Source organism: Pongo pygmaeus, chromosome 5, assembly GCF_028885625.2.
Source record: "Pongo pygmaeus isolate AG05252 chromosome 5, NHGRI_mPonPyg2-v2.0_pri, whole genome shotgun sequence".
NCBI classification, from domain to species: domain Eukaryota; kingdom Metazoa; phylum Chordata; class Mammalia; order Primates; family Hominidae; genus Pongo; species Pongo pygmaeus.
The window spans coordinates 30,946,032-30,967,781 of NC_072378.2; the positions used below are offsets into that span (position 1 = coordinate 30,946,032).

At 49.7% G+C, this 21,750-nt stretch overlaps 1 protein-coding gene and 1 long non-coding RNA gene across 2 annotated transcripts; one reads left to right on the plus strand and one right to left on the minus strand.

The window, feature by feature from the left end:
• Positions 1-5,404: 5,404 nt before the first annotated feature.
• MUCL3 (mucin like 3) lies at positions 5,405-18,916 on the plus strand. Its single transcript, XM_063665681.1, has 7 exons — positions 5,405-5,486; positions 13,110-14,003; positions 14,421-14,948; positions 15,309-15,987; positions 16,273-17,042; positions 17,100-18,301; positions 18,770-18,916. The coding sequence occupies exons 1-7, from the start codon at positions 5,405-5,407 to the stop codon at positions 18,914-18,916; spliced, it is 4,302 nt and encodes a 1,433-aa protein (XP_063521751.1).
• Positions 18,169-21,468, minus strand: LOC129038690 (uncharacterized). Its single transcript, XR_008503204.2, has 4 exons — positions 21,378-21,468; positions 20,574-20,712; positions 18,866-18,998; positions 18,169-18,333 (listed from the first exon to the last, which is right to left on the minus strand). It is a non-coding gene; the product is annotated as an uncharacterized LOC129038690 (long non-coding RNA).
• Between the last annotated feature and the right edge of the window lie 282 nt (positions 21,469-21,750).

Here is a 21,750-nt window from a genome sequence, read left to right on the forward strand (position 1 = left end):
CTGCCATTGAACGGTGAGCACCTATCCTGAAAGTCAAGTGACTGTATTTGTGTGGGTTTTTTGGTCAGTTTTTTTTTTTTTTTTTTTTTTTTTTTGAGATGCAGTTTCACTCTTGTTGCCCAGGCTGGAGTGCAATGGCGAGATCTCGGCTCACTGCAACCTCCGCCTCCCGGGTTCAAGCAATTCTCCTGCCTCAGCCTCCCGAGTAGCTGGGATTACAGGCGCCTGCCACCACACCCAGCTAATTTTTTTGTATTTTTAGTAGAGACTGGATTTTACCATGTTGGCCAGGCTGGTGTCGAACTCCTGACGTCAGGGGATCCGCCTGTCTCCGCCTCCCAAAGTGCTGGGATTACAGGTGTAAGCCACTGCACCCGGCCTATCAGTCAGTTCTTACTCCAGGGCCACAGTGCTTAAGGACTACAGCTTTGTAGCAAGTCTTGAGATCTAATAGTGTAAGTTCTCCTTTTTTTTTGTAAGAGACTGCCTTGGTTATTCTCAGTCTTGATTTTCATAACATCAGTTCATCAATTTATTCCAAAAACTTGCTAGAGTCTTGCCTATGGGTGCATTTGATGTGACTTCTGCTTTGCTCTTGCTTGAATCTCTTCTGTTTTTTCTCTCTGCCCTCTTAGGACCTGCCTCCTCCAGTGCTCCCGGAACAGCTCCAACTGTGCCTGGGACTTCAGCACTGAGTGTTGCTGTCTTAGAAGTTCCACTGCCACCATGGCTGGGTGGCCACCACGAACCCTGGGCTCAGCATCCTGGCCAGTTAAGGCACTCTTCTAGGCACTGGGTCACTTACAGTAAAAGGTTGGTGGGCCTATTCTCTCTCATTCCCCTGCAGCCACCCCTTGCTCCTTGGGAGGAGTTCAGGGATAGTCATTAGCGCCTGCTTTCAACTGTGTTTTAAACCTGTCTGAGGATGTGTCTGTAGCTCAAAGAGGTTTTGGTGGCCTCTGGTCAGACCAACTGCCAGATGTCTGTTACCCAGCTGCTTTCTCGAAAGGTTTTCTTCTTTCTTCCTCATGATCTAATCTCTCTGTCCAGGGCGAGAGGCATTCCTTCTAGAGATCACCCCTCCTTCTTCCATCTTCCTCCTCCCCCCCTCCCTTTCATTCCTAGAAGGGGAGCTTAGGGAACACCACGCAGGAAGTCTGACGGCAGGAAACGAATGGAAGGAAGACAGGAGACCAGGCTTTGGTTCCCCTTAAAGACAAGAATCAGGGTGGAGTGGTGGGGAGAACTGGGGCTTGGAAGAAGGAGAGTACCTACTGAGGACCCTCCCAGTGCAGAAGCATCACAGACCCAGGGATGCAGAAAATAGGGCCTGAGAAAGACAGTGAGGTGCGGACCTCAGTGATGAGTCTGGGACTGACAGATGTGTCCACAGGGAAGAGGCAATTGAGACTTGGATTGAAGCCCTTTAAACCCCCACCCCCACCCCCGCTGAGATTCTGCTCCCAAGGTGATAGGAGAAAACACCAGGGAGATGAGGTCTCAGAGTCAGAGACATCAGTCACAGAAAGAAAGATGGAGAGTCAGAGGGCAGTGGGGGTCTAGGGGGCTGGAGGCACCACTTACCTCAGTCACTGGCCCTGTTTTTGTGCCCCAGGTCCGAAGCCCCAGAAGGACTCTGTCTCAGACTGGGCCATTGTGTTGATCACTGTCACTTTGGTGGCAGCAATTGTCAGCCTAATGTACGGTATCAAGAAGGTGAGCAACGCTGTGGTCCAATGTGTGGGATCCCTGTGCCAGTGGGGCTGGGACCTGGTGCCCCAGGATTCAGAGGAGAACAGGGCTTTGGGGAGGGGAATGACAGCTTGCAGGGCTTGTTGCAGGGAGGGGAAAGACAGCCCTTGTCTCAGTGGCCGAGAAAAACACCCATCTGGCAGGGACGGGGTGTTGGGGCCACTGAAAGAGGCGGGGGAGTGCTGGAGGCTGACTGGCGCGTGGAAGCACTCAACTCAGCTCTAGGCAAGGAAGGACCAGTTCTGTGGAGCCACATTCACCTGGGCTTGAATCCTTGTGCAAGTTACTTGACCTGTCTGTGCTCCGGATTCTTCATTAATAATAATACTTGAATAATAATAATATTACATCGCACTGATTATGTGCTAGGTGCTGTACATATTTTAGTTCACAGCAAGCCAGTGATAGAGGAAATATTACTCCTCATTTTACAGATGAGGTAATTGAGTCCTGGATGAAATGAGAACGATGGCATCCATCTCAAAGGGTGGTTGGGAGGATCAAATAAGCTTATGCAGAGAGAGCACTAATGGTGCTTGGCATGTATTATTGTAAGTGCTCAATATACAGACTTATTCATTATTATTACTGTTTTTGCTCAAAGAGGAACGCTGAGTGCCTGGGTTGCCGAGGGGAAGCAGCAGTTCACGGGAAGAGCTGGGCTGAGCAGCAGGTTCCCAGGTCCCTAGATTAACCCATCGTACCCTCCCCTCATCTCACAGGCCTGCCAATTCCCGAGGGAGATGAGTCTGGGGTGTGGCTGTGGCTCCGTGACCCCTTACAGCTGCCGCCATGAGGGGGAGGCTGCCAGCCAGCGCTACTCTGTCAAATGAAAGGTGGGGCAGGGGCAGCTGAGCGCCTACCCTTTGGCCTTCCTTCTTCCTCTCCCAAATAGTCTCATTCCCAGACTCCCCTATCCCATTCACCCTAGCTGGGACCATTTCCTGCAGGTAGATTCCTGGGGTCACTGGCCCTCCAGGTCTCTTCCACCCACAGCGTAAGGAGGAGTCCACTGTCAGTCACAAGTTTCTGCTCTCTGTCCTGCCGCCAGCCATGCAGACTGCGGGAAGGTGCCCAGCTTCTCCGAGGGCAGTTTTCTCATCTGTAGAAGGAAGGACCAGGGCTAAGTGGCCTGCAGGCACCTTCCAGCTCTCACGGAGCCCAGGTCTGGACAGCTGGAACCCCTGCCCCTCACCCTCTCTTCCTAGTCCCACCCTCCTCCCCGACGATCAGAGAAGCTCTTTAGCTGAGGACAGTCTGCTCACGGCTTCCCTTCTCACTTCCCTCCACAGGGAGCCCCCTCAGGCTGGCTTTTGAGCCCCCAAGGCCCTCTGATTCTCTCCCCTCAGGGCAGGTGCAGAACCCTCCTCTGTGGTGCCCCCTCAGTCTGCTGTGGGAGGGTGGTGAACAAGTTATTGTAAATAAAATGGCACTTCCTCCACTTGTCTCCCAGATGCTGTGGGTTTGCCCAAGTGCATGGGCTTTTGTGTCATGTGGGCCCGGAAGGGCCAAGTCTGGTCTCTGCCACTTACCAGGGCAAGTCACTCCCTGATCTGAGGCTCATTTATCCTCATCTGTAAAGTGAGGGTGACAGGTGATAACTCATAGGTGAGGTGCTTAGTACATTCTTCAGTACATAGAAATGCCCAAACATTGGTAGCTGGCAGGGTTGTTTTGTGACTGGCCTCTCAGCCTCCAGCTCAGATGAAGCAACATAGACTGACTGTAAGAGACTGTTTGGGCCTCCACCTATCTCCAGGTTTCTCCATCCCAGACATCAGGGTCCTTGGGGTGGAGTTGTAGCTCAGAGAGAAGGGAAGGGGGTGTTCGTTCACAAACACTGGTTAGTGCTTATTCTAAAGCAGAGATCCTCCACTTCAGCACAATTCATGTCCTGGGCTGGATAATTCTTTGTTGTGGAGACTGCTCTGGACATTATAGGATGTCCCACAGCATCTCTGGCTTCTACCCCCTAGACGTCAGTAGCATCCCCCTCCAAACTGTGACAAAAATGTCTCCAAAAATTTCCAAATGTTCCTTGGTGTTGGCAAAATTGCTCCTCCCTGTACAGAACCACTGTCCTAGAGGCTTGGGTCCCTGGGGAAAGGGTGGGGAAGGGGACCAGTGAAAAGGGGGACTGTCAGTCACCCGAGTCCATATGAAATTGCAGAGGACAGCCTGTGTCTGCTTTAGTTTCTCCATCCTGCAGGATGTATTGCCTGGGAGGCAGGCTGCCCAGTTCTGAGTAGTCAGTCTTTGGCCTGACTCCACGGAGCCTCATTAATCTCCCATTAATCACATTAACAAGCAGTTGGCCTCCACTCCTCTTCCCACCTATTCCAGCCCTGCCCAAGGCTTAGGGACGAGTCACACCAAGTAAGGAGAGGAACCCACGTGTCCAGTTCTCTAGTCCTCTCATAAGCCCAAATGCCCTGATGGCCTGGCCTCCTGCCCTCAGGTCCTGGACCTCTCTATGGCCTTTGTCTGCCCCCACTTCCCTCAGAAAGGCATCCTCCGGCCCTGGCTTGCACTCCGTCCAGGCGGAGTGGAAACATTTATTGATTGCCTACTGTGTGCCAGACACTGTCCCAGGCTCTGATGACACAGCAGGGATCCAAGGTGCTTACTTTCCATGGAGACCCACAGTGGGCAGAAAGAGGTTGTGACTTTTCTGTGCTAGAGACCCAGGGAGTCTGTCCTTCCCTACTCCAGCCCCAGGCACTGTCACTGGGGAAACAAGTGAGTCTCTGAGCTAATGCTTGCTTTAGGCAGGAACTGAGGAAGGGAAGTGGGAGCTCTGGGATGCTCCTAAAAATGAGACGTCTGCATTTCTGTATAAGAGTGAATGGGGACTTCGAGGCAAAGAGACAGCTGTGGAGCTGAGGTGGGAGGGAAGAGGGAGAGTGAAAGCAGAAGCCCCTGTACGCTGAGCATCTCTTGGCCAAAGATCTTGGCCTCGGTCCCTCTGGGTGGCCTGACCTGTCTGTGTCCCTGGTGAGGGGTGTGACACATGTCCCTGTGGTTCTGTGTCTTGTCTCTGTCACTGCCTCTGCACTCGTCACATATTGTTGTATGACCTCTGAACATCACGAAGCACCTTTCTCTGCAGCGAGGGTCATTCGAAAGAAAGGGCTTTCTCTCGCCTTTGCTCTTTCACCTGATCCTCGCGGACAGCTCCGCCCAAGGTGGCAAGAATGACTATGTGTGAATAAGGGGTGTGGAAGCTGGGCTGATGCGGGAGAGGTGGGAGGGTGCGCGTGAAGCTGGACACAGATCAGAACGTGAACCCCACCCCGTCCTGCTGCCAGCCAGAGCTCAGTCCTTCTAGAACCGGGCCATCCGCTCCCCACTTCCCCAGAACCCTGGAGGCGCCACCCTCACTTCCCTCCACTGGGGCTGGCTCAGGTGCCTGCTCCTTTCTGGTTCCTCTGCCCTGCCCCCAGATCCCACCCCTCGGCAGGCACCCAGGTGCCTGACTCCATGACGCAGCAGCTGCGGTCTCCTCTTATCAGGGCTCCCCTGTGGGTTGGGGTGGCTCCATTTGTTTAAGACTTAGTCCTGAGGAGCCCCAGCCCCCATGACGTCAAGATTGGCTCCATATAAGGTGAGGGGTCCGCAGCCCATGGTCCCCAAGCAGCCACCCAGCTCCGACATGGCCCAGCCAGTCCACAGCCTCTGCTCCGCCTTTGGCCTCCAGTGCTGCCTCCTCTTCCTTCTAGCTTCTTGGGAGGCAGGTAAGATACCCACAGGGGGTACAGAAGACAGAAACAGCTTGTTTCTTAGTGTTCATAGGGTTGGACAACAAATAGAAATGAATGAAGGGAGCGGGCACGGGGCTGCTACAGACAGTTGTCTAGAGTGTTCTCTGCTCAAGTTTGCTGGCTAAGGGACATGTAGTAGGAGATGAAATCCAGCCTGTGCTCTGCTCTTTAAAACATGGCTCACAGGGCTGCACCCATCCAGAGGGGGTTTCTTCAAGTTTGCATAAAGACACTGTAGAGGCTGGCAGCCCTGGGTGGTGGGGGCAGGCACCTGACATTCATTGAGCACCAACTCTAGCTCTGTGCATGGAATTCACAGCTGCTTATGGTGATTTCTTTCTTCTTCTTCTTTTTTTTTTTTTGTTTTTGAGAAGGAGTCTTGCTCTGTCACCTAGGCTGGAGTGCAGTGGTGCAATCTTGGCTCACTGCAGCCTCTGCCTCCTGGGTTCAAATGATTCTTCTGCCTCAGCCTCCTGGGTAACTGGGATTACAGGTGCCTGCCACCACGCCTGGCTCATTTTTTTGTATTTTTAGTAGAGACAGGATTTCACCATGTTGGCCAGGCTGGTCTCAAATGCCTGGCCTCAAGTGATCCGCCTGCCTCGGCCTCCCAAAGTGTTGGTATTACAAGTGAGAGCCACCGTGCCCAGAGACTCATCTCATTTCATCTCAGCATCCCCTGAGGTGGCTAATAATATCCCATCTTGTAGTTGAGGAGAGTGGATTCACAGTGATTATGTCCCATATCGCACAGCTAGAGGGAGGTAAGCAGGGATTCCAGCTCTACTGCCCCCAGCCCTGGGGGGACAGGTGGAGCTTCTCTCCTGAGAGCTCTGTTTTGTGCAGACCTAGCTTCCAGTCCTGACTCTGACCCATTTGCCTACTCTGGCCTTCCACACCATCTGTAAAATGGGCTGGATGCTGCTGCCCAGCCGTACCAATATTTGATGCCCACAGAGCATTTACACTGCACCAGGTGTTGCTCTAGGGACTTCATCCACGTTTACTCATTTAGGCCACATGGCGACTCAGAAAAGTGTGTGTCAAAGGCTCTGTCCCTGTCTTACAGTTGGGAAACATCTCAGGGCTTTGATGAGAAAATGACTATGGACAAGTTTGAAGAACAAAACAAACCCTAAAGATAAGATGAAATTATGAAATTAGTTCACTTAGTCAAGAAACGGACTGTGACTGAACCTGGGGAGCAGAGATGCTGAACACAGGGGCGATGTGGAGGGCCTGGGCAATTTGGAGGAGGGTCTCCACAAGGCAGATGTAGAACAGCAGATTCAGAGACACTGTCTACCCACTGGACAGTCATCCAAGGACAGAGCCATCCACAGGGTGATATTAGAGGCAGTGCCCCTTCCCTGAGTGCAGTCGGGTTGCGGCCAGGGGTAGAGGCAGGGGCAGGTGGGTGGTGAATGGTGGGGACTGAGGAATCTTTGAGCTGCCTCTGAAAGGTCTCAGCAGTGCGTCCTGTCTGTGCCCTGACTTGATGTCTGTCTCCCCTACCTTGAAGGTCTGGAGACAGAGGTACCAGAGCCGCCCAACACCTCCCGGCCCCATCTCTCCCGCCTTTCCTTCCCCTTCCTCTCAGGCGGATTGTCCACTGGCTGCTCTCTCCTCCTTCCATCTTGCAGCTTAAGGAAGAGGAACCGGCAGGGGGCAGAAGGGAATCCACTCCATACACAGTCGCTCTGAGATTTGCTTCAGGGTGGAGATCTGAATTCCTGAGATTCCGATGGGGCCATGTGGGCGTGGTCTCGGAGAGGAGATAGGCGTGGCTGGGCGGCATGGAGGAAGGGGTGGGGAGGACAAGGGGAGCTGGCTGCTCCCATTCTGCAGATTTTGAAGACAAGAGTGAGTGGGTTACAGGTGGGGAGGGCTTGAGGCTGGGCTCGGGTTGTGATGAGGTCAGGTGGAACTGGAGTGTGAATCAGGGCCAGTGCATGGCTGTGCCCAGCAGAGAGAGAGGCCAGGGCAGAAAGGGAAGAGGGACAACTGGGATAGATGAAGCCCTTTAGTCTACCATTCTGGTGAGGGGGCCCTGATATTTGTCCACAGGACCAGTCAACAACCAGACAGATAACTAGATCCTGGAACCCCAGAGTCTGCATCATGCAGTCACAGAACCACAGGTACAGTCTAGATTAAATCATCCGAGGGCAGCACAGGTGCAGTCCAGATTAAATCATCACAGGGAGGCACAGGTGCAGTCCAGATTAAGTCATCAGAGGGAGGCACAGGTGCAGTCTAGATTAAATCATCTGAGGCGGCACAGGTGCAGTCCAGATTAAATTATCAGAGGGAGGCACAGGGGCAGTCTAGATTAAAGCATCTGAGGGAGCACAGGTGCAGTCTAGATTAAATCATCACAGGGAGGCACAGGTGCAGTCTAGATTAAAGCACCCGAGGGAGCACAGGTGAGGTCTAGATTAAATCATCAGAGGGAGGCACAGGTGCAGTCTAGATTAAATCATCAGAGGGAGGCACAGGTGCAGTCTAGATTAAATCATCAGAGGGAGCACAGGTGCAGTCTAGATTAAATCATCAGAGGGAGCACAGGTGCAGTCTAGATTAAATTATCAGAGGGAGCACAGGTGCAGTCTAGATTAAAGCATCAGAGGGAGCACAGGTGCAGTCTAGAATAAAGCAGCAGAGGGAGGCACAGAGGCAGTCCAGATGAAATCATCTGAGGGAGCACAGGTGCAGCCCCAGGGGCTGGGGTCCTTGGAAGAATCTAACAAGAACATTTTCCTATAACAAATGTTATTTGATTTAATTTCTATAACACAAATAATGTATGCTCATTGTAGAAAAAGGAAAATAGAAAAAATTAGAAAGAAAAATAAAATCTCTCTGTATACTCCCTAGTCCCCAGGCAATCATTTGATTATATCTCCCTTAGCTTTCCTTTTTTTTTTTTTTTTTGTAGAGACAGGTCTCTCTATGTTGCCCAGACTGGTCTCAAACTGGTGATCCTCCTGCCTCAGCCTCCCTAAGTGCTGGGATTATAGGTGTGAGCAACTGTGCCCACCAGCTTTTCTTTTTCTATGTCTGTGTTTTAAGCCACTTATTGAACTCACACTGTATAGGTATTTTAACAAGTATTTACCCACATTATTGCAAATGGAGCATGCCATTTATGGGGGTAGGGATACCAGCAAACACTAGAGATGCTCTTTTGGGAGAGCGTGCCCTGACAGAGACTCCAAGGCATCAGTTGCTTAGCAAGATGTTCTCTCTTTCTCTCTCCTTCCTTCCTTCCTTCTTTTCTCCCTTCCCTTCCCTTCCCTTCCCTCCCCTCCCCTCCCCTCCCCTCCCCTTCCCTTTTTTGACAGAGTCTCGCTCTGTGGCCCAGGTTGGAGTGCAGTGGCATGATCTTGGCTCACTGCAGCCTCTGCCTCCCAGGTTCAACTGATTCTCCTGCCTCAGCCTCCTGAGTAGCTGGGATTACAGGGTCCCACCAACATGCCAGGCTAATTTTCATATTTTTAGTAGAGATGGGGTTTTGCCATGTTGGCAAGGCTGGTCTCGAACTTCTGACCTCAGGTGATCTGCCCACCTTGGCCTCCCAAAGTGCTGGGATTACAGGTATAAACCACTGTGCCCAGCCGATGTCCTCCCTTTCAAATGAGTGAATGAAGCAGATGGTGGGGACCTTTGGCATTGTGCATCGTTTTGATGTTGTGAGATTTGTTCTTATTCTTTTATCCCAGCTGAGCATCCACCCACAGTGTCTTGTGCTAAAGTTGGATTTTCCTCTCTGCACCTCCTGCCTATTCTTCAGTGACCAAAACAGTTCTTTTCGGGCTATGATGGTTGTACGTGGAATGAATATCTCCTGGTGAAAACTTCCTAGGGAAATAAGTCACTACCAAAGTAGATCATCTGGGGTAGAGATGCTCCTCTTGTCCTGGGGGTTTACACTGATTTGCCTCTTGGCTGTGTCAGGACCAAGGAATCCCTTGAGCTTTACCTCAGCTTTTTACAATCTATGGTTCCATAATTGTTTGATGCAGATCTAAATTTCTAAAATCTTGTTATCTGAGTCTAGTTGTGGACTGTGATCCTGTGGTTTAATGACAACTGGTATCCCAGAATTGGTGGGCGAGAGGCCTTCTTTCAACATCTTTTAATCTCAGAGCTCAATTACTTAACAGCAGAAGTCACCCCTTGGTCTTCCAGCCTGCAGAGGTCACAAATACATTTGGTTTTTACTTAATGTGCATGACGAAATGTTGTTGGCAAGGCTGCTAAGGAGTTTTCATCAGTCTTATTCTTTTATTCATTATTCAACAAATATTTACAAAGTGCCTCCTATGGACCAGACACTGTTCTAGGCTGGAGACAGTGGTGAACAAAATAAATAAAAATCCCTGCCAGGCCAGGCCAGGCCAGGTGCAGTGGCTCACGCCTATAATCCTAATACTTTAGGAGGCTGAGACGAGAGGATCACTGAAGACCAGAGTTTGAGACCAGCCTGGCCAACATAGTGAGACCCTGTGGCTTAAAAAAAAAAAAAAAAGGTGGGGAGGCATAGTGGCTCACATTTGTAGTCCCAGCTGATAGGAAGGCTGAGGCGGGGGGATTGCTTCAGCCCAGGAGGTCAGGGCTGCAGTGAGCTGTGACCAAGCCACTGCACTCCAGCCTGGTGCAGAGTAAGACTCTATCTCAAACAACAACAACAACAACAACGAAAACCCTGGCTGGATGCAATGGCTGATGCCTGTAATCCCAGCACTTTGGGAGGCTGAGGCGGGCAGATCATGAGGTCAGGAGATCGAGAACATCCTAGCTAACACAGTGAAACCCCATCTCTACTAAAAATACAAAAAATTAGCTGGGCATGGTGGCACGTGCCTGTAGTCCCAGCTACTCAGGAGGCTGAAGCAGGAAAATCACTTGAACCCGGGAGGTGGAGGTTGCAGAGAGCCCAGATCGCACCACTGCACTCCAGCCTTGGCAACAGAGCGAGATTCCATCTCAAAAAACAAATAAACAAACAAACAACAACAAAAAAACCTTGCCATTATGGAAATTTAATTGTATTTATCATATATCAGAAAGTGATGAGTGCTGTGTTATTAAAACACAGCACAGAAAGTGGCCCAGGAATGCAGAGGCTGCCGTTTTAAGAAGGTGGCCACAACAGGTGAGAGGTGGTTGCAGCAGGCATGGGGGTAGGACTACGGCTCAGGCTCTCCTTACTACCAGGAGAAGGACAGGGCAAAGCACGAGATTATTTCAGAGACTACAATGTGGATTCAACAAACATTTAAACAGCTTCTGTGCTCCAGAGTCCTCCATGGTCCATACTTCCTTTAATCCTCACATTAAGCTGGTGCAGTCAGCATCATGGTTATTTACAGTTGAGAACATGGAGCTTCAGAGCACTTAAGTGACCTGAGCAAGAATGCATAACCACTGAGGGACCGAGCCTGGATGTCAAACCTGTCCTCTGATTCTTTAAGGCCAGTGGAAATTGCCCTTTGCATTGCTGCCAGCTCATTTATTCACTCAATAGATAGTCATTCATCCCTTATCATGTTTAAAAACATCTGGGGCACAGTGAAAAGTCTAATTTTGCCAATTACTTAACCTCTTTGCATCTCCTTTCCCCACCTGTAAAACAGTGAGATCACAATCTTCACTTCACAGGTTCATAATTATTTGATTAAATAAACAAATATATGAACAGCACCTTTCAGGGAGTCCACACATGTCAGTGTCCTTCCTTCTTTAAAAGACTGGGCTGACCTATTGGCTGTGCACTGTGGTCTTAACCAGCAACGATCTGGGCCCAGGAGCCCAGGATGCGTGTTCAGATTCTGTCTCGACTTCTTACTTGCTGGGTGTCCTTGAGAAGATTACTTAACCACTCAGAACCTTGTTTCTTCATCTATAAAGTTTGGAGAATAGGATAGTTCTCAACCTCAACAGGTTCTTGTGAAAAGTAAATAAGTTAATGTATGCCCTCACTTGTAGAACCTGCCTGTCTCATTGTAGAGCTCCAGAAAGGTTGCCCATTGCTATTGTTGTGGGACTATGTTCAGGTCACTTTTCCTCCGTGAAATGTAAATTTCTCAGATGTAAAATAGGGGAAGTTGACCGCTTCTAAAGAGCCTTATGGAGCATTGGGAGATCAATCACCATAGAAGAGAATCCAGAAAGAGAATGTCTGTGAGGCCACCAGCCACGTCCTGGGGCCGGGGAAGGTGTCCAATTAACAATAGCTATTACTGGTATTGCTGCCAAGGAGATCAGGTAATGGGATTGGGACAGTGGAGTGCAGGCCTGATCATTCAGCCCCCTTATCTCCCCTCACTCTCAATTCCTTTCAGAGACTTGGGCTTCTCTATTACCCTCACAGCCTTCTTGTCCCGCCCATATTTCTTTCAAGGACTGAGCTCTCCAGGCCGATTCTGCCCATCAGCAGGCAGGCGGACTGTGGTTTCTTGTGATTGGGAATAGGTCCAGGTTCCGGTTGCCGCCTTGAGCTAACAGGGACCGGAAACCTCAGTTATGTAACGACACTATCTCTTTCACTCTTTGGTGATCTCTTGGCCTTCACTCTTTTGACTAGGTATCAGAGACATCTCCTCTGTCTCCATCAGGTTGTTTTTCCATGGAATTAAGGCGTGTATCTGTCCACTGATAGGGGTGTTTTCTCTCACACCCTGTCCTTAAACATAGTCAGTCCCTCCCACAATCTAGTCGCCTCGTTTACTCCTGTCAGAACCCCCAAGCAGATATCTTTTCCTTTCAGGATGGCCCCCTTCATCTATCCCCAGTTGGCTTTAAATGTGTGAAGAGGGGGACCCAGTGGGGTGACCATAAGGGTTGGGTCATCTCATCCATTCCCCTCATCCAACTTTATCACCGAAATGAAAGCTTCCCATCTCCTTCCTCTACCCATCCTCCATTCTTCTTATACATCTCTCACTCACAACCTGTGTCTACCTGCTAATCCCTATGGGAAGTTCTGCCAGAGGTCTTACCTCAATTTCTCACACTGTTACATTTGGGATGGTGTTAGAATGTTATGGAAAGGTGAAGAGTCTAACGTTTATTCCTGGTCTTCTCAGCTATGCCATAGAAAGAAGACTCCATTCCATAAGTTACAGACCCTAAAGGGGCACCTGCACAGTAAAATGCTAGTCCATACCTGCCCTCAAAACCTTACCATTGGATAGGCATGGCAGGGAGTGGAGGTCGGCAGGCACGCAAACAACTGTAATGTGAAGTTGAAGGTAACAGGACAGAACGATGAATAAAGACCTTTTCAAGCACTGAAATGAAGCTGGATTTTATCTGCTTAGATGGATCAGAAAAGATGCCCTAAAGCCAGAAGGCCTTGAGATGGAGAGTTGAGGAGATGTGGAAGGGGATGAGGTGGCATGCTTGCTGAAGGCACAGCCTGAGCCTAGGGGCTGGAGGTGAGAATGGGGAATAGATATCATAGTATTCAGAGGAGAATGGCTGGGGAGTCATATCAGGGGGAACAAAGAGATCCCCTAGAGAAGGAGGTGGGAAGGGGGAGTTGGAGAAGAACATGGGAGAAGTTTCTTATTTGCCTCTCTCCCTCCACAGGTGCTACTACATTCCAAGAATATCAGAAAACTGGGGAACTCTCAACATCCGATCACATATTTCCCCTCACTCCAGGCCTTGTTTATAGTATCCCTTTTGATCACATTGTTCTGCATTCAGGACAAAGACCTCCAGAGCTCCCTAAATCTACAGAAATCCATGAGCGAAAACGCCACTGCAACACCACACGCCATTCTAAGCCAACTGACAAGCCTGCAGACAACTCCAAAACTACAGACAACAAAAGCTCTACATATAATCATGAGGCTCCTCCCACTTCTGAAGAAAACTCCAGCAATCAAGGGAAAGACCCAATGATCCGGAACCAGCACTCTGTTGATCCTGCTGACTCCACTACCACACATAAAGAATCCGCTGGAAAAAAACATATAACGCCAGCACCCAAGAGCAAAATAAATTGTCGTAAGTTCACAACAGGCAAATCAACGGTAACAAGAAAATCAGATGAAACTGGAAGACCTTTGGAAAAGTCCATGAGTACTTTGGATAATACAAGCACCACCTCACATAAGACTACAACTTCCTTCCACAACTCAGGCAATTCACAGACCAAGCAAAAAAGCACATCTTTTCCAGAAAAAATCACAGCAGCCTCAAAAACAACATACAAGACCACAGGAACCCCAGAAGACTCAGAAAAAACTGAAGATTCCAGAACAACAGTTGCCTCAGACAAGCTCCTGACAAAAACTACAAAAAACATACAAGACACAATATCAGCCAGTGAGATCACACAATCTCTAGCAGAGCCTACAGAACATGGAGGAAGGACAGCCAATGAGAACAACACACCATCTCCAGCAGAGCCTACAGAACATAGAGAAAGGACAGCCAGTGAGAACACCACACCATCCCCAGCGGAGCCTACAGAAAATGGACAAAGGACCCCATTGGCCAATGAGAAGACCACACCATCCCCAGCAGAGCCTATAGAAAATGGACAAAGGACCCCATTTGCCAATGAGAAGACCACATCATCCTCAGCAGAGCCTACAGAACACAGAGAAAGGACCCCACTGGCCAATGAGAACACCACACCATCCCCAGCAGAGCCTACGGAAAACAGAGAAAGGACAGCCAATGAGAAGACCACACAATTCCCAGCAGAGCCTACAGAAAATAGAGAAAGGACAGCCAATGAGAACACCACACCATCCTCAGCAGGGCCTACAGAAAATAGAGAAACGACAGCCAATGAGAAGACCACACAATTCCCAGCAGAGCCTACAGAAAATAGAGAAAGGACAGCCAATGAGAACACCACACCATCCCCAGCAGAGCCTACAGAACATAGAGAAAGGACAGCCAATGAAAACACCACACCATCCCCAGCAGAGCCTACAGAACATGGAGAAAGGACAGCCAATGAGAACAACACACCATCTCCAGCAGAGCCTACAGAAAATAGAGAAAGGACAGCCAATGAGAACACTACACCATCCCCAGCAGAGCCTACAGAACATGGAGAAAGGACAGCCAATGAGAAGACCACACCATCCCCAGCAGAGCCTACAGAAAATGGACAAAGGACCCCATCTGCCAATGAAAAAACCACATCATCCTCAGCAGAGTCTACAGAACATGGAGAAAGGACCCCACTGGCCAATGAGAACACCACACCATCCCCAGCAGAGCCTACAGAAAATAGAGAAAGGACAGCCAATGAGAACACCACACCATCCCCAGCATGGCCTACAGAAAATAGAGAAACGACAGCCAATGAGAAGACCACACTATTACCAGCAGAGCCTACAGAAAACAGAGAAACGACAGCCAATGAGAACACCACACCATCCCCAGCAGAGCCTACAGAACATGGAGAAAGAACAGCCAATGAGAACACCACACCATCTCCAGCAGAGCCTACAGAAAATAGAGAAAGGACAGCCAATGAGAAGACCACACCATTCCCAGCAGAGCCTACAGAATATGGAGAAAGGACAGCCAATGAAAACACCACACCATCCCCAGCAGAGCCTACAGAACATGGAGACAGGACCCCATTGGCCAATGAGAAGACCACACCATCTCTAGCAGAGCCTACAGAAAATGGACAAAGGACCCCATTGGCCAATGAGAAGACCACATCATCCTCAGCAGAGCCTAAAGAACATGAAGAAAGGACTCCACTGGCCAATGAGAAGACCACACCATCCCCAGCAGAGCCTACAGAATATAGACAAAGGACCCCATTTGCCAATGAGAAAACCACATCATCCTCAGCAGAGTCTACAGAACATGGAGAAAGGACCCCACTGGCCAATGAGAACACCACACCATCCCCAGCAGAGCCTACAGAACATGGAGAAAGGACAGCCAATGAGAACACCACACCATCCCCAGCAGAGCCAACAGAACATGGAGACAGGACCCCATTGGCCAATAAGAAGACCACACCATCTCTAGCAGAGCCTACAGAAAATGGACAAAGGACCCCATTTGCCAATGAGAAGACCACATCATCCTCAGCAGAGTCTACAGAACATGGAGAAAGGACCCCACTGGCCAATGAGAACACCACACCATCCCCAGCAGAGCCTACAGAAAATAGAGAAAGGACAGCCAATGAGAACACCACACCATCCCCAGCATGGCCTACAGAAAATAGAGAAACGACAGCCAATGAGAAGACCACACAATTCCCAGCAGAGCCTACAGAAAATAGAGAAAGGACAGCCAATGAGAACACCACACCATCCCCGGCAGAGCCTACAGAACATGGAGAAAGGACAGCCAATGAGAAGACCACACCATCCCCAGCAGAGCCTACAGAAAATGGACAAAGGACCCCATTTGCCAATGAGAAAACCACATCATCCTCAGCAGAGTCTACAGAACATGGAGAAAGGACCCCACTGGCCAATGAGAACACCACACCATCCCCAGCATGGCCTACAGAAAATAGAGAAAGGACAGCCAATGAGAACACCATACCATCCCCAGCAAAGCCTACAGAACATGGAGAAAGAACAACCAATGAGAACACCACACCATCCCCAGCATGGCCTACAGAAAATAGAGAAACGACAGCCAATGAGAAGACCACACAATTCCCAGCAGAGCCTACAGAAAATAGAGAAAGGACAGCCAATGAGAACACCACACTATCCCCAGCAGAGCCTACAGAACATGGAGAAAGAACAGCCAATGAGAACACCACACCATCTCCAGCAGAGCCTACAGAAAATAGAGAAAGGACAGCCAATGAGAAGACCACACCATTCTCAGCAGAGCCTACAGAACATGGAGAAAGGACAGCCAATGAGAACACCACACCATCCCCAGCAGAGCCTACAGAAAATGGAGACAGGACCCCATTGGCCAATGAGAAAACCACACCATCTCTAGAAGAGCCTACAGAAAATGGACAAAGGACCCCATTTGCCAATGAGAAGACCACATCATCCTCAGAAGAGCCTAAAGAACACAAAGAAAGGACTCCACTGGCAAATGAGAACACCACACCATCCCCAGCAGAGCCTACAGAAAATAGAGAAAGCACAGCCAATGAGAAGACCACACCATTCCCAGCAGACCCCACAGAAAATAGAGAAAGGACAGCCAATGAGAACACCACACCATCCCCAGAAGAGCCTACAGAACATGGAGAAAGGACAGCCAATGAGAACACCACACTATCTCCAGCAGAGCCTACAGAACATGAAGAAATGACCCCATTGGCCAATGAGAAGACCACACTATCCCCAGCAGAGCCTACAGAACATGAAGAAATGACCCCATCAGCCAATAAGAAGACCACACTATCCCCAGCAGAGCCTACAGAAAATGGAGAAAGGACCCCATTTACCAATGAGAAGACCACACCATCCTTAGCAGAGCCTACAGAACATGGAGAAAGGACCCCACTGGCCAATGAGATCACCACACCATCCCAAGCAGAGCCTACAGAACATGGAGAAAGGACAGCCAGTGAGAACACCACACCATCCCCAGCAGAGCCTACAGAACATGGAGAAAGGACAGCCAACGAGAAGGCCACACCATCCCCAGCAGAGCCTACAGAACATGGAGAAACGACAGTCAATGAGGACACCACACCATCCTCAGCAGAGCCTACGGAAAATGAAGAAAGGACCCCACTGGCCAATGAGAACACCACACCATCCCCAACAGAGTCTACAGAACATGGAGAAAGGACAGCCAATGAGAAGACCACACCATCCCCAGCAGAGCCTACAGAACATGGAGAAAGGACACTATCAGCCAATGAGAAGACCACACCATCTCCAGCAGAGCCTACAGAACACGAAGAAATGACCCCATCGGCCAATGAGAACACCACACCATCCCCAGTAGAGCCTACAGAACATGGAGAAAAGACTACATTGGCCAATGAGAAGATCACACTATCTCCAGAAGGGCCAACAGAACATGGAGCAAAAACTACGTCGGCCAATGAGAAGATCACACCATCCCTAGCAGAGCCTACGGAACATGGAGAAAGGACCACATCACCCAATGACAAGATCACCTCATCTGCAGCAGAGTCTACAGAACATAGAGAAAGGACTACATCAGCCAATGTGATCACACCAGCCCCAGCAGAGCCTATAGAACACGGAGAAAGGACCACATTGGCCCATGAGAAGATGACACAAGTCACAAAAAAGTCCACACAACACCCAGAAAAGACCACGTCAACCACAGAGAAAACCACAAGAACCCCAGAAAAGCCTACGCTATACTCACAGAAGACCATATGCACCAAAGGGAAAAACACACCAGTCCCAGAAAAGCCTACAGAAAACCCGGGGAACACTACACTGACCACTGAGACCATAAAAGCCCCAGTGAAGTCCACAGAAAACCCGGAAAAAACAGCAGCAGTCACAAAGACTATAAAACCTTCAGTCAAGGTCACAGGAGACAAATCTCTCACTACTACCTCTTCTCATCTAAATAAAACTGAGGTTACTCATCAGGTGCCCATTGGTTCTTTCACCCTCATTACATCTAGAATGAAGCTGAGTTCTATCACATCAGAAGCCCCAGGCAACGAGAGCCATCCATACCTCAATAAAGATGACTCACAGAAAGGTATCCACGCTGGACAGATGGGGGAGAATGATTCATTCCCTGCATGGGCCATAGTTATTGTGGTCCTGGTGGCTGTGATTCTCCTCCTGGTGTTCCTTGGCCTGATCTTCTTGGTAAGGGACAGATGTGCCCCACAGAAATCAACCTATGGGATAGGGAATTGAGGACACATTAGGGGTCAGACTTACAGGGAATAATGAGTCTAGGAAAAGAGATGGCAGAAGTGGGAGGAACAGTAATAGAGGGAGAGTTTGGTGAAAACTAAGGAGAAAGACAATAAATACACAGGAGGTAAAAAGCTGGAATTGGGGAGAAGGCTGTGGCTGAGAATGAAAGGGTGTGAAAGAGAAAGTGTGGGGGGTGGAGAGTCTGGGGTATGAGAACAGGAGGTATAAAGACAAGGAGAATATGGTGGAGTGGGGAACTGGAGATGGAGCTGGGACTCATTGTATTGGATCTGGAGCTGGAATAAACATCAAGGTTTGGATGGAATCTTGAGAATAGAATCAAGACCTGAGGTGAGTGTTGTAGAAAACAAATCGCAGATGGTTCTCATTCCTCCTTTCTCATCCTAATCACAGGTCTCCTATATGATGCGGACACGCCGCACACTAGCCCAGAACACCCAGTACAACGATGCAGAGGATGAGGGTGGCCCCAATTCCTACCCGGTCTACCTGATGGAGCAGCAGAATCTTGGCATGGGCCAGATCCCTTCCCCACGGTGATCTTGGAGTAGGCGCCCAGCCCTGGCTCTTCCATGCTCTGCCCCTTTCCTGGATGAGGAACTGGACTCACAATTTCTATTTCCTGGAGGGAAGGGCAGAGAATACTGACGGTTACCAGTATTAACCCTTCCTCTGTTCTTAATTGAAACTGGTTGGGGAATGAGGTGATAAGCAAGGAGGGTGTAAGTTTAGGGGACAAAGAAGAAAGAATGAATAATACGAGCAGACATTCTCTGTAGAAGGTGATGGTCTGAGAATGAAAAGGTGTTTGATGGACATGTTGTGGGGGCACCAATGCAGAACACTGCACTGAGTCTTAAAGGAAGGACAGGAGCCTTATAGGCAATGCCCCAGACTGACTTGTGAGTGGGGATTATGGGGAAAGGGAGGGACTGAGGGCAGAGTCTCTGGGTTTCAGGACAGCATTATGTTATTTCCATTCACTATTACTTAAGAGTTTGTGTGTAAATAGGCTCATCTCTGAGTTGTCAGGACCCTTGCCCCCCCCATTTTCTTAATGAAAAAAACAAAAAACAAAAAAAATGGATCCAAGAAGAAAAGAGAATTTATTTCCTTCTCCACTCTCTCTATGCCCTGGAGAAAAAAAAGTCCAGAAGAAATCATAAATATCTCTCACCCACATGGTTGCTTCCTCTTCCTCCCAAATCCCTTAGTTTTCCTAAACGTCTACAGTGGACACCCTGTTGGTTTGGCTTGCTGGGTTGTGGGTGGACACACAAGGAGGGGATTTTTATTTGGCCAGCAGTCTCACCCACTGATCTCCACCCCAGACCTTCCCTGATGGTGTCTCAGCATTTATTTTCCTGTCTCTTCCACCAAAAGCCAGCTGTGGCTTTATCTCGTAAAAGTTACCCATCTTCTCTACTGTCCCCATCCTCTCTCCTCCCACCTTCACCCCAGATTCCAATTTTCCTCCTTGTAGGCATTTCATCTGTGTGTGTTTTCTGGATTTTCTCTCTCTCTTCTTATGGCCATTTCACCTTACTACTGATTGGGCAGAGGGGGAAAAGGAGAATGATGATGATAGTTTCCTTCTGTCTACTGACCTTTTTTATAATAAAGTATAACATGTTTATAAAGGGCATCATAGTTATTAGACTATCCATTGGGAGAAAGTTCTGACTGGCGTTCCTGGCTCTGGCTGAGACCTTAAGAAGAGGAGGAGCCAGAGGAGCTTGAGGGCAGGACTGGCAATCTATGGAGGGTCAAGAAACGGGAGGCTGAATTTCTATTGCTCCAAAAATGGCTCCTTTCTGGATTTAGATAAGAGCCAGCCTCAGTCCAGGCTGGGTTTATTTGCATGGTGACAAAATGAGTAGAAAAACCTGTCAATTAATAAGCAAGTATTTTAAAGCAACTACTATATACTCTGTTGAGGATATAAAGAAGTATAAGACATAGTTCTCACTTGAGACACAAAGACAGGAAAATTAAAATTAAATAATTCAACAAGAGTTGTCACAAGTTAGGTGCTATACAGAATAAAACAACACCCTAATTCATTAAGCCCAACTCCGTGAGCATCTACTATGCCCCCTATTTATGTTAGGACACCAGCCCTGCTCCAAAACCGTTCTGTGCCCATGTCAGTCCCAACTGAAACCTCCCATCACCCATGCAGCCTTGGCTTTCTTACCAGAGTGTGGCATCGTCACTAACAGAACAGGTGCCCTAGCTTGCTGCCAGTCTCCTAAACGTAACTCCATCCAGAATCAAACAGCAGGGCCACAGGTCACCCGCTATCTACTCCTTTGGGTATCCCCATTTGCTGAAAGCTGGAAACCTATCATGGTCAGTAATCCCAACCCTGACACTGATGTCACTGAACTATCTGGCCCTGGCTGGGCTGGGAAGGCCCTTATTACTGAATCTCCCACCAGAGACCCGCTCTGCTAAGGGCAAGATTGAAGCTTGACTCTCAGAGAGTGGGCATGCCAGGTGCCAGAGGGACCCAGACTTAGGCCCCTGGAGAAAGGAGGCAGAGGGACACCTGGGTTCTGGAAGGGGCTGGAGAGCCCTCGAGAAAAGGAGGAAGATGCCTGGATTTTAGTTGTCTGGGTAGACAGTGACTGAGCCTGTGGCATCTGCCAGGACAGGAGTGTCTCTCTGTCCTGGGAGGGATGCACAGACCCCTAAACTCAGCCTGGACCCCAATTCAAAAACAAAACGAAATAAAAACACCTCTGCCTCTAGAGTCCTAAACATCCAACCGGACAGACTCCTCCTCTATCAAGACACCAAAATGCAGCACTGGGGGGTCAAAGGGTGTATAAGGGGGATGGGGAGGTTCTTCGCCCGGCAAACGCAGACTGAGGGCCTTGGGGCGCCGCGGGTGTCTCCTTCCCACTTCGCTCTCTATTCCCCGCTAATTATCACTTTGAAATCTAGGCGGAAATCCTTTAACAAGCTCCGGGGCTGGGCCCTCATTAGGGATAATTACTTAATGAGTAGGACGGGAGGGAATGCGCTCCCTCAGCCCTCGGGGAGTACACCTCGGGGGAGCGAGTGCCCCGAGGGCAGGAGGCTGCCGGGGCGCCGGAAGCTGCTGTCCCGGCGGAGTCGCAGCGGGAGCTCCGGTTCCCCGAGACTGCGGCCCTCCTTCGTTCCTCCAGGTTCCGCTTTGCGGGCGGCTTCTGATCTCTCGCGGACAGCTCAGATTAGCGGCTCGAGGCCGCACCCCCCGCAGCGCCCCAGCCCTACTGCGCCGAATCCCCTCCTCCCAGCCCCCAGCCCCCAGGGAGGGGCCCGGACTGACAGGCCTGGGGGTCGCTCCTACCCCCGTGATATTGGCCATAAAACTGACACCCGTTTGT